Here is a 12,471-nt window from a genome sequence, read left to right as displayed (position 1 = left end):
TTATTTGCATATGACTGCTGCTGGAAATATGCTGGGTTACATTTGCACTACACATAATTGAAATTTTATGCAACTAATTTGGCTATCTATGTTACATGTGGTGAAAGTGCACAGGAAAGTTATCGTGTTTCCTTTGCAAGAGAATGTAAAGAAGCAATGAATTATTTGTTAGGCACCAAGCTTATCATGCGATCCCCTCTCAATCCCGCCCCTCCCTCTACCTTTTTTATGTAGGGGCTGCTGCTCTTCCACGATTTCCCTTGCATTTAATGGGCTCGATATAAGCTTATGTTAAACTGAACATCAACACATAAAAATAAAAATTCCCACATATTTAATAGCGCCTACACAGGCAAGTTACACTGCCCCTTGCTTGATAAAAGTGGACAATCAAGTTCCTTGATCTTCTCTACTCCAGTGTATTCACAACTGTAAAGAATGACAGAAGCAGAGAGAAAGAGAGAGAGAGAGAGAGAGAGAGAGAGAGAGAGAGAGAGAGAGAGAGAGAGAGAGAGAGAGAGAGAGAGAGAGAGAGATGGGGAGAGGTACAGGCAAAATTAAAATAAGGGGCTTACATAAGAGCGAAGACCAAACTCTGTTCTGTAGTTGTGTGCAGACAGAAGAACGATTTGGCGGGCTTTACTCAGTGGCCCATCAACAACCTGAGCAAATGCTTTTACATTCTCCTTTTGCCGCTCATATGACTTCTTGGTCAACTGCAGCTGCAAGAAATAACAATACTATAAATGTTTCGAACACAACACGATAGCAAGACAAGTACAATTAGATTATATCTATGCTGTATGTTTCTTACATTTTCTGGAACAGGGGGCCCCCAGAAATGCACACAACTGTTTAGGGCCAAAAAAGTCCTTTTCCAAACTTCCAAATATACAATGAAGGCAGAAACACTTAGATCTAAAAGGACACTATGTTGGGCAAGTTGGTCATGTCCAATAGCAGCCATGTATGCGAATCTGCTATATTACAAGATAAAGCATCCAGAAAAGAGTGAGGAGCAGACTTCTCTTGAAAAGAGAGCGTTTGAGAGAAATGTGACTTTGCTCCCCATTTGCAAGATCCACACGCCACACCCGACTGCAAAATTTGGCTGACACGTTCACAGCAGCATATGCTATCGGTGGAGTATGTTTTTCACCAAGCCCGAGGGGTAGTACAGGGCCCCTTTAATTAGTCCATGCAGCCGGGTCTTTATATTGTGGAGCTGCAGCTGAGCAACATGGCCTGGCATTATGTGTAGCATAGGAATTCACAGTAACAAACTTGGGGGTCTTTCCTGGCATTTCTTATTTCATGTAGACAATGGCGCACAAATGTTTTGGGGCGTTGTAACAGCAAGCATAAAGGTTTGCAAAGTAAAGTTTTTTTTTTCTTTTTGTAAATTACACACCACGGGGAAAGCACATGTGTTGAATGATTACAGCGTCATTCTTTGGTGTCACATTTTGTCTATGAAGTGCACAAAATTGCCACATCGAGACGATACCATCGGTGCCACTCAACAAGCGGCACAGGCATATAGGGCCCCTTTAAAAGCAAAACATGATGCACAAGAAAAAATAATTAGAAATTAATTTTAATTCAATGAAAGTGAAAATTTCATCTCGATATATTAAAGACTGTGCTTTAAAATGCACTCTCTTATGTAGGCCCTGACTTTATTTTTAATATATTTATAATGTGGGCAAAAAGGCCAATTTGGGTCATTTTAGAGATATAAAAACTTTTGCTAGCTATTCCTGGTAGTCTTGTGTCCAAATACTTGACTAAAATATTTTGGCACGCAACAACCACAAAATACAAAAATGATCCCAAGGTTGCAAAAATTGCATTTGTATCATGTTTTCAGCTCTCAGTTCTGCATTGAGGTGGTCCATCTATAACATGAAAGGTTGAGTGCTTCACAGTAGGACACCTAACAATTTGTTACAGTAAGCTTAATTGGAGTAATTTTTGTTTTATGCAAGAAAATAATTTTTGAAGTGTGGTCCCTACTTTATACGACGCCGTTGACCAAAAGTGCAACTTCACAACAATAGACGGCACGGGCATACTGTGCTGTACTAACCACATTTCACTCAGGAGGTCATTGCAGAAGTGCTTGAGATGCCATGCGAAAATAGCAAAATAGTTTCGGGAGCAAAAAGCTATCAAGACAGGAGAGGCCATTGTGATTACGGATCTTGTAGAAAATTAACACTTCAATGTTCAGGATACCCCTCACTTTTTAATTGGATGAATGAACAAACCACTCTCCATAAAATAGTTGTCTAGTTCAATTCGGATGAAAGCAGCGATGACATCTCTGTTAAATTAATTGTCTGTCATCAGACTGTGCAGAACACATAATAGAATCTGTGTCAGCGTTCCAAGATGAATTTATCAAGATTTTCAAAAAAGGAGTTTCGTGGAATTTGAAAACGACACCACCTTTCGATGGAGTTTTGTCCCAATAGAAAACATTACAAAAAACTTTTAAATCTCTGCTATCGTGAACATGAACAGCATCTTTGCGAAATAGAACTTTTCACCATTTTGCATGTTAAAAGCGTTTGCAATGACATTGGCGGCACTGTCAAGCTTCTAGTGACTAGATGAAGTCTTCAAAGGCCTTACAGAGACTACATCATAACCCCCTACCAGATCTTCGAATGGGTGAAAGAAATGACAGACTTGTGGATACTGAAACACACTGTAGAAAAAAAAAAAAATCAAACTATTGCCAGGCTTTCAAAGAGCTGTATCAGTCATTGGTACATGACTGCACCACCACTTTTATCCATCGTCACTATCTGTGATCTGTGCAGAGCTGACTTTCTATCTATTGACACAGGAGTTGGAAGTGGCTAAATAAACGGTGCCACAGCAGACTCAAGCACTTCTGCAATGCCCTCCTGAGAAACACGTGATCAGTGCATAAGGTATCAACCAACCATTCTTCCCCATATTGCAGTGAAGATGCTCTGCTGATCAGCAGTGGTGTCTGGAGTAGGGACCTAACTTCTTTTTTTCTCACCTAAAACAAAAATTACTCTAGTTAAACTTTTGAAAACAAATTGTTAGGTGCCCTTCTACAAAACACGCAACCTTTCATATATTTAGGTGGACTATTTCAGTGCAGAATTTACAACTAAAATGTAGCACAAATGCAATTTTTGTAACTTTGGTGTCATTTCTCTTTAATATTCCGTGGTTGTTGCATGGAAAAATATTTTAGCCTACTATTTGGACACACGAATACCAGGAATATTTAACAAAACAACTACAGATAAATCTAAAGCTTATAAAGTATCTAAGAAATGCCCCACATTGGCTTTTTCACACAGTATATTACTATATTAAAAATAACGCAAAGGCTATAAAGGAGAGTGCCTAGTAAAGCACAATGTTTCTACGTTAGTGAGACAAAATTTTTGCTTTCGCTGAATTAATTTTTAAAATAATTTTTTTATTATACATCCTGTTTTGATCTGAATTAAGGGTAGAATTCAAATGGTGCTAAGGTATACAAAAACTTTTTTTTTTCACACACAATATTTTGCGAATGCATATTTTTAGACCCAATAATGTGCACAATTTTTAAAAAAGAAATCTGACAGGGCCAAGTTTTCTACTGGTGCGTCTGGCGTGGAATGACCTCTGAGCGAAAGTTAGCAAACACAAGCACACACCTCCTCTCTTCTAGCAAATAGGAAAAGAGAGGCTGTTAAGGTGTCCCACCCATGCTCTCACCACTCCTTTGTTGCTTTCTGGCACATTTATCAGATGCAAAACTTGAAGGATTACCGTAAGTGCATGCGATCGGCATTGCCCTAGCTGAGTGGGAACAATTGAGGAGGAATGGGGAAGGAAACGTTGTGCTCTTTATACATCTATTATTATTATGGTTTCTTTTCAAAATTTTTTATATTAATTGAAAGACATTGCACTCACCCCAGTATATTTTCAATTTTAGAAAGAAACATGTTGCAGGGCCCCTTAATATTTGCCTTTAATGCTCAAAGAGAGAGAGAGGGAGAGAGAGAGAGGGAGAGTAGATATCAGGTGCACAGTAACTTTCAATCTTACCATGAGCTTCTTGGAGAACTGTGAATAGTGAGGTGAAGTACGAAAATCTTCTAAAGCCACTGAAAACTGTGATTCTGTGTTTGACTTTTCTCGCGTCAGGCTAGGTGCAAAAGAAAAAGCATACTTAATAATACAGACACCTATATTGTCCACAAAGATGCTTCCACATCCAGACCTCTACTAAAAACAAATTGCTGAGTTGATAAAATACACCTCACTGCTAGAAGAAGACTTAGCCACTTTAGCATAGCAGTTTGCCACTACCTTTCACATGAATCCCGTAATTAGCCCTTGGTCTTCAGTATAGAGTGCCTTGCAGAGTACTTGACCAAGGCAATGGTCAGGCCTGCTGCATAGCAGAGTGTACCAAGAATATCTGTTTCCAGACAGACTGTCATTGGACACCAAGCAACATTCACCGCTATAGTTCTATTGAGCGACACTAGTTAAACTGTGATCCTTGAGGAACTATCAGGCATCAGAGGGCGGTTGAGGCACTTTCAGTATTAAGTAATGTGCACGTCTTCTACTACAAAGGCCTTTCTAATAGGAGAAAGTACAGTAGGACGTTTAATCAATTATGGCATAGCAGGGAACATGGCGGATTCTCTGGGTAACAGTAATTGTAACAAAGTTTAACAGGGAATATTCATTCAGACAGGTACAGCTCTATGCTCACAGCAATGAAGAGATAGAAAAGTGTAATGAAGAGTGTCGAAACTCACTATACCATTGCCACACGTGTGCTGTTTTGCTTTTTGTCCAAATCCGCTTTCCCTAAATTATTACTCTTATCCCGTTATCCCTCAGAGCAGGATGCACTTGCTGTATATGAAATTTCATGAATTTTGTTGCCAATTCTACAGTGAGAGAAGTGAATCTGATCAGATTGTATGATCGATGTAAATGCGTTACGCAATCTTGAATCTATGCAAGCACCAGCAATTGCTCAGGAATATATAGCAACAATTATAAATAGCAGATGGACTTGGCCCGTGAGTTCAGATTTCATGATTGTGCTCGTCACTATTGTTGTCATATTAGCATTACTTTTTTTTGTGGGCACAACAGCTCTCCCAATAAAGAATTAAGATGCTTTGTTCCCTCTTTCCAGTAATCTGTCTACTTCTTCACTGCCACTACACCATGGCATTATAGCAATGAACGACTTCAATGCAAAAGTCAGGAGAGGACAGGTAGGCGAGTACACACATATTTTTTTGTTCAAGTGGCATGCGGTTGCCCTTCTTGTTCAAGAAGGTAGACAAGATATGTACTCATAAATAATGAAAGAAATATTTTCATAAATGGTGTCCTGTCCCCAGGCGCTGCAAGTGTAACCTGCCTACCATAAAATCCCAAGAGAAGACCCACCACTGAAAGATAACCCATACCTGACTAAGCTCCCAGCTCAAAGAAACGAAAAGTTACCCACCTCAAAGTTACCCACCACACAAAAAATTAGCCCACCTCTTATTTCCTCTTGACTTTTAGGTGGGCTATCTCTCAGGATTTTACGGTATATATATTGGCTTAGGAGAATAAAAATGGATTCTTTAATCATGAACAGCGGCTTATTCCATATTCTTGAGAAAAAAGTATATAATCACTATATTCTGCCACTTCTCACCTATGGGGCTGAACCTCAGAGGCTTAACAAAGAACCTTGAAACAAAGTTGGGGACGACACAATAAGCAGTGGAAGCAAAATGATAGGCAAGAACATTGAATGATAGGAAGACAATAGTGCAGATTAGGGATGAGATGTCAGTAGATGATATTGTTAACAGGGTGTCGTAAAGAAATTTCTTTGGTTTCAGTTGGTGTTTAGCTCTTAAAAGCAAATGTAATGATTCATTTGAGCCATAGTGGAAAGCTTCGAATTTTGATTACCTCGGATTCTCAAATACATGTGCACGCAAAGCACAGTCATGAGCATTTTTATATTCTGCCCCCATTGATTATGGCTGCTGTGGCTGGACATCAAACCCACTGCCTTATGCTCAGCAGCAGAATGTCATAGCCATTGAGCCACTGTGGCAGGTCTAAACTGTTTTTTCTAAACCCCCCCAAAAAAAAGTACACAGCACCTTTCAGCTGAGGTATCTCAAAATGCCTAAAAATAGACCAGGTGAGACATTTCAGTGATTCATTTGTACTCAGTATGCCAAAGTACGTCAGTGAGTGGCAACTTCCTTGGCTTGCTTCAAGCATCAGCAACTACCAGAAAGTGTTATTTTGCTTCCTTGCCTTCTGTTTCTATGTGACACTGAACACCAATGCATTGCTTTATCAGCGTGCCTCTTTTTGTAGTATAAGAAATTGCTTACGGGGTTCTGGTGTGTTTCATGGCAAAGTCAACAACCAAGTGCTAGAAAAAGCGAACCTATTCCCGTGTTGGTTCTTGTTTACAATACAACACTGAGAAGAACAAATACTGGTCTCAACTATTCTGAATCAATGGTTGAACTTATTTGGAATGGTTCTTTCAAAATGTTCTAGTTTGGGTTTGGTTCCAAGTTGACAAGAAAGATAACAGTTCAGATGCAGGTTTAGCTTAGATTTTGTGTTAGCAGATACAGAATAGTAAATACATGGTCTACTGCTGATGTGCTGGGTTTTGGTTTCATGAGCAAAATGGGGCACAACTCTTCATGCCAGTGTGCCTTAATAAGACTTATTTATTTGTTTTAAAAGCCAATTTACTATGAGCTTCCAGCAGAACTTTTTGTTGGGCTAGTTGGTGCATATTTACTGAAGTACTATAGCGCCAAAGAGACGACACAAGCAGAAGAGACACGGAAAGCGCTCGTCCGTGTCTCTTCTGCTTGTGTCGTCTGTTTGGCGCTATAGTACTTCAGTTACTATGAGCTTAACAAATTTCAAACATGCAGCTTGCCAAACATCCAAGTCCCACTGACAGACTAACACTGGAAATTGTATGTTACTTAGCATAAATGATCCAGCAGGAGTTTTTTTTTTTCTGCCCCTGACGTGAATCTTTGGCCAGCAAAACTATCAATGTGTCTTGAATTACCTCTTATTAATAATTAGAGACAGTAGTCGTTGAAACATCTAGTACATATAGCTATGCCTTCTACAATATGGACAACATATATACCATGCGACTTTCTTACTGGAAACAGACTTATTAAAAATCTCCTATGCCACATAGTGCACTTCTGTCACTTCATCTGAATCACCTGAAGAGGCAGACATTACTTGCACTAAAAATTGCACTGTGATAGCTATTTAGCAAAACACTAATTACTCTAATAATTTATTCTAAGGCACAACTGCATATTTGAAGTCAAGCAGTAATGAAGTCATATTTATTTATTATATATCCCATTCAGCACTAGTTTCGAGAAATATATTTTCAGACTATGTTGCAAAATGCATTGATGTTTTCCACGAAATGCTTATAAGCACCATGGAGAAATAAAGTGCAGTTATACCTGAGGTCAAGCTCAGAAGTGTTCATGGGTAATGGCATATGGTCAGGTCCAGTTTTCTGTTCAAATTGACTAAGCAATGTCTCGACCTGAAAGGGTTAATTATTGAGCGATTTAAAAGCAGTCACAGTTCTGTCTATATATACACATATTCAGAAACTCAACATTTTAGGATCAACAATGAGTTAGTCAAACTAACTTACAGTTTTAGCCATGTGCTTCTGCACAAGAAGATCATTTTCATTTTTGATCTGCTCAATGAACTCGGAGAGGGCCATCTATTAAAAAGTAAATAACATAGATGAGTACCAGTATAGCGAAATGTGTAAACATATCACAGACAAGGATAACATAATTCTTTTCATCTGATTATATTTTATAATCATTCACTGCTCTGGACCAGCTGGTTCTGTTGAAATGCAGGTTAGCACAGCTTGTGCCAATGACAAAGCACGGAAACGAAACTAGGACCGAATAATTACATTATACCAATCACACTTTGCCAAACAACAACAACAACAACAACAACAACAACAACAACAACAACAACAACAACAACAACAACAACAACAACAACAACAACAACAACAACAATAATAATAATAATAATAATAATAATAATAATAATAATAATAAAATGAAGCTGAAGCACAGTATGACTGCAGAGCAGATATTATAACTTCTAACTTCAGCAGACAGTGGAAATCCAATGGTTCGGGTTGAACCCTCAGTTATAAAGTCGTCGTGTCCTTGTAGTTTTGCAATAGTATTTGAGTATTTTCCCTGAAAATACCCTTGCAGTTCTCACTAAAAATGTCCCCAATGTTTTACAATCTTTGAATGTTTCCACTTAACATATCACCGACTGCTCTACCACAACAGCTAATAGATAGGAGAGAAATTTTCCTTTCTGATACTTTGACAGAAGTTCAAGAAAACTACTGAAAAGTAAGTTTTCACCAATATGTGTGCAACTGTGTACATACTACTCAGCATAGGAAGGGATAGGGGATAGAAAGGCAGTGCAAGAAACAAAAAAGAAAATTGAAGTATTTAGATAGGAGAGACTAACATTAGGTATCCAATGTTGTGAAGATAAGAAGTTCAAAGCCTGATGCTGTCCAGAAGGTCAAGGCATGGCATCTATAGTCTTTCAGCACTAGTGGTGCCAGAGAAATTCAGTCCGTTTTACTCCTGCAAGGAGCTATTTCAGCTCTATAAGCTGGGCATACCAATAAAATATGCTTTATTGTTTCTACTGAGCCACCATTTTTACAATAGAGGCTGGTGGTTTGTCTGAAGTGGAATGGATAGTTGTTGGCATATGTGGTGTCTAGATAAAGTCAATGGTATAGGACTTACAACTGACAAGACATTTCGTTAAACATGGACGTTTTTATTTTATGGTGAGGCCAACTAAATTCAGGAAAAGTGGTGATGAAGTAGTTGAGTCTATAAGCGATTCCTGCCTGCATGAACATCAGTTTTCACAACTAATATATCCCATTTCATAATACTTAAGCAGATCTAAGCTAACACTTAGTAGGCCCATATGAAGAACAGAATAAGCTGAGAGCTTACCCAAGGCCCACAAGAATATTTAAATGCAATCTTGAGCAGATTCTGGAGTCCACACAGAAGCCTTCAAGGGACAGTGTACTATTTTTCAAACACCTCCTAGTTCATAGCATAATACTATTTGTAGCTTACCATTTGAAGTGTCTAAACATGCAGTGGCTATTTTGAAAAAGATGTGCAAATTTCAAAAACAATTATTTTATCTGTGTAGTCTGTTCTTAACCCTTTGAGGGTCACCATCGTACATGTATGGTGGCGGAACCAGATCCCAAGTAGTTCCGGCCGTGCATATACAGTGGTAACCAAACATTCGGGAAAAAAGCACCTTTTCAGAGTGGAGCACTGCCTAGCATCGCTCTGAAGGTTTTGCAACCTCCCATGAGTTACAACCTCCCACTTTTTATTTTGAGGCCCTTTCAGAGCCAAATTAAAAATATAATTCCTTGTTTATAAAATAGAAGCATGCTCGTTTCTGTCAATGTGACATGAGATCTTCTCATTCCCACCACAATCTTAGAACAAGTTCTGAGTGGTAGACAGTCACACTAAAAAGGCGTTCCATCAACTGAGGTGGCACTCACACGCCTTAGGACTTTACGATACGCTCTGCAAGGCTTTCTCCCAGTATCTACACAAAGTCTCCTTGGTTCGTGCAAAGTTCCACCTTAATGCACCTAGTCTATCTGTGGCTATTACTGATAATCGCCTGCACACATGAGATGTGGCAGAGGTGTAAGACCAAGGACGTGAATGAGCGCTGATGAGCTCTGAACAGTTTGCACTATCACATGCAGATGTCCCGAGATGTCGCAGACCTAGAGACAAGTAGGGCAATGTGCAGATGAGTTTTTCACAGCTGACACTGCCAGATTTTTCTATAATTCTCACAGTGACAATTCCTGGGAGCAACTTCAGCTGAATGTAACAGAGGAGCCAGTGATGTTGGCTAGGTGGTGGAAGTGCCTAACAAGATGGTCGTTATGGGTGCTGTTCATACTGCATATACCTCCTGGAGCTGCCTTCCAGTCTATCATGAAACATCCACACAGATTCTGAAGAACATAGAACTACTAAAGAAGCCACTAATTACATATGACTTATTGTTTTGCAATTATCAACACAAACAAATGCTTCGAGTTTGGGACATAAACGTGAAAAACCAAGTTACACGTCATCCAGAGTTAGACCACATCCCAGGAGGATATCGGTGTTGCATCAACATTTATGAGCACTCTTTTTTATCAAGACAGTACATGAATGGAATAGATTACACAAAGAAATTGTACCAGCAATGCCATCTGCCTTTGAAAGTATATAACAGTCGAAACCTGCGATAACGAAATCCCGCAACAATGAAATTCTCGCGGCAACAAAATATTTTCGTATTCCCGGTGAACGCCCATAGGATTCAATGCATTTCGTACCTCTCGGCAATGAAATGTTGCTGTACTAGAATCCTGCATCAACGAAATTTACCGGAACGTAACCCCGCATATTACCTACTCGCGTAGAGCTAGCAGGCTCCAAAATGTGCTAAAATGCGATTGTTTTGCACTAAAATTATGTAAAATGCCAACATATTACACTTGCGTGGGTGCCATCATTTTTGTTTACAAAAACAACCAAGCGTCGGAAGCGATCCCGTGCGCTGGAAACACGTCACGGCCGCCATCTTGGTTGTTGATCACCCGTTTGAAGTGGCCCGCATGTTGCTACCGACATGTGATGACGGTTTTTGCACACTTACTAGGGGCGATCGTAGATCGTTGTTCGAAACGCGCGTTCAGTCAGCATTCCCCGTGGCTGATGACTCCGCGCGGCCTAGGCCAATCGCATGAGGCGAAACTGAACGCAAATTGAACGTGCGTTTCGAACAACGATTGTGGCAGTGCACTGCGTAAAGTACGCCTCAGCGAGAAAAATGCAGAAAAAACAAGGAAATCTACGTTCCACCAACATGGAATTGTTTTTGGCGCTTGAGATGACGGTCGCAGCATGGAGTGCCATGCAATGGGCCATGATTGAGCGATTGTCCGGGAATACATATCCCTTGCTTCAAGAAAGCTGGTCCTGGTGCCACCCGACAAGCATTGCGTGCGTATTCGGCGCCGGATGTAGATTTCCGTGAAGGGGCCTTAATCTCAATCGTTTGTCTTTGGGTACATGAGATACGATCACTTTTGCGCTCAGCACTGGATGCGTCGGTGCCTGTGTGCGACAGTGTGCACTGGAGAAATGCTGCTGCATGCGCCGCTGCTCTGCATCCGGCGTCGAGTTCCACAAAATCTTGCAAGAGTGCGAGCAGTAAAACAGCGCTAAACAACAGGACAAGGAGAGGGACACAGACAACTGTGTCCCTCTCCTCGTCCTGTTGTTTAGCGCTGTTTTACTGCTCGTAATCATGAACCAACCAGCCCAAATACGTTCTCTTTTGCAAAAGTAATCTTATCTCCTAAAGCAACTGACCGAGAATACTGCTCCATGACAGTACTGCCACTGCTCGTTGATGCATGCACCGCACTTTGTACTGTCGGCAATGCGGTTCTATATCCTCGAGCAAAGCTTGCCAAAGTGGGTTAACAGAATTTTGACAGTAAAGTTTTGTTCTGCGATGCATTACCTATCTGTGCCGTCTCTTTTCGCAACAACAAAATTCTCGGGAAAGCAAATTTTTTTTTTCGCATTCCCCACTGATTTCGTCATTGCGATGTTCAACTGTATCGCAATTTCTGTTAAAATGAATGTAAGCGCTGTGTATATGACAAGTATATGAGTTACGTTAATTTTAAAGGGAGAGGTTGAAGTTGAATTTATTTTCATCAGTAGTAGAAACAGTTATTTGGTTATTAACAGTTAACAGTTGGTTATTAATTAATGTTACTGCAAACAGCAGTTATGAGCTAGGAAATGGGCTAATTCTGCTTGCACATTACATTTCGGTTCGTGCATTGCACAAGGCAACTAAAAGAAAAAGGATATCTGAGCAGAGATACCTGGAATTGGACAAACAATCTTGCCCTTTCAAGCCGAGTGTTCCAACTACTACACCATGGCCGCTTTGCAGAAGCAAAAAAAATTACTTGTGTTAGGTAGTGACAAATGCCAACTATGTTCTGCTGAGCTTTATCTTGTCCACCATACAATAACACTGAGTCGCAGTGCTCACAACATTGTCACATGTGCACTAGGTTAGAGTGAGCCAGAAGGTTTCAAGTGGTGCAACTGTGCCTCTCTACCTAACAGGTTTTATGTTGCCAGTGGTGGTGGTGGTACAGTTGGTAAATTTTAAAGATGCACCACATTGATGTGTGTGATCACCACTCCAATCATGCACCATGCTACAGAGAGC

General features: G+C 40.1%; 1 protein-coding gene across 3 annotated transcripts in view; it reads right to left on the bottom strand.

The window, feature by feature from the left end:
- Positions 1-12,471, bottom strand: part of LOC126548475 (uncharacterized) — a 215,144-nt gene that overhangs the window by 13,822 nt on the left and 188,851 nt on the right. For 2 of the 3 annotated variants that reach the window (XM_050196669.3, XM_055063728.2), the window contains 4 exons: positions 7,748-7,822; positions 7,548-7,633; positions 4,090-4,189; positions 576-722 (listed from right to left, as the gene is read on the bottom strand). In XM_050196669.3, coding sequence (XP_050052626.1) covers positions 576-722; positions 4,090-4,189; positions 7,548-7,633; positions 7,748-7,822 — 408 coding nt within the window. Of the gene's footprint in view, positions 1-575; positions 723-2,954; positions 3,038-4,089; positions 4,190-7,547; positions 7,634-7,747; positions 7,823-12,471 lie in introns of those variants that run through there. The other variant, XM_055063729.2, reaches the window with a different exon arrangement.

Source organism: Dermacentor andersoni, chromosome 1, assembly GCF_023375885.2.
Source record: "Dermacentor andersoni chromosome 1, qqDerAnde1_hic_scaffold, whole genome shotgun sequence".
NCBI classification, from domain to species: Eukaryota; Metazoa; Arthropoda; class Arachnida; order Ixodida; family Ixodidae; genus Dermacentor; species Dermacentor andersoni.
Note: the sequence above shows the minus strand (reverse complement) of the source record. Positions and strands in the feature narration are given on the sequence as shown.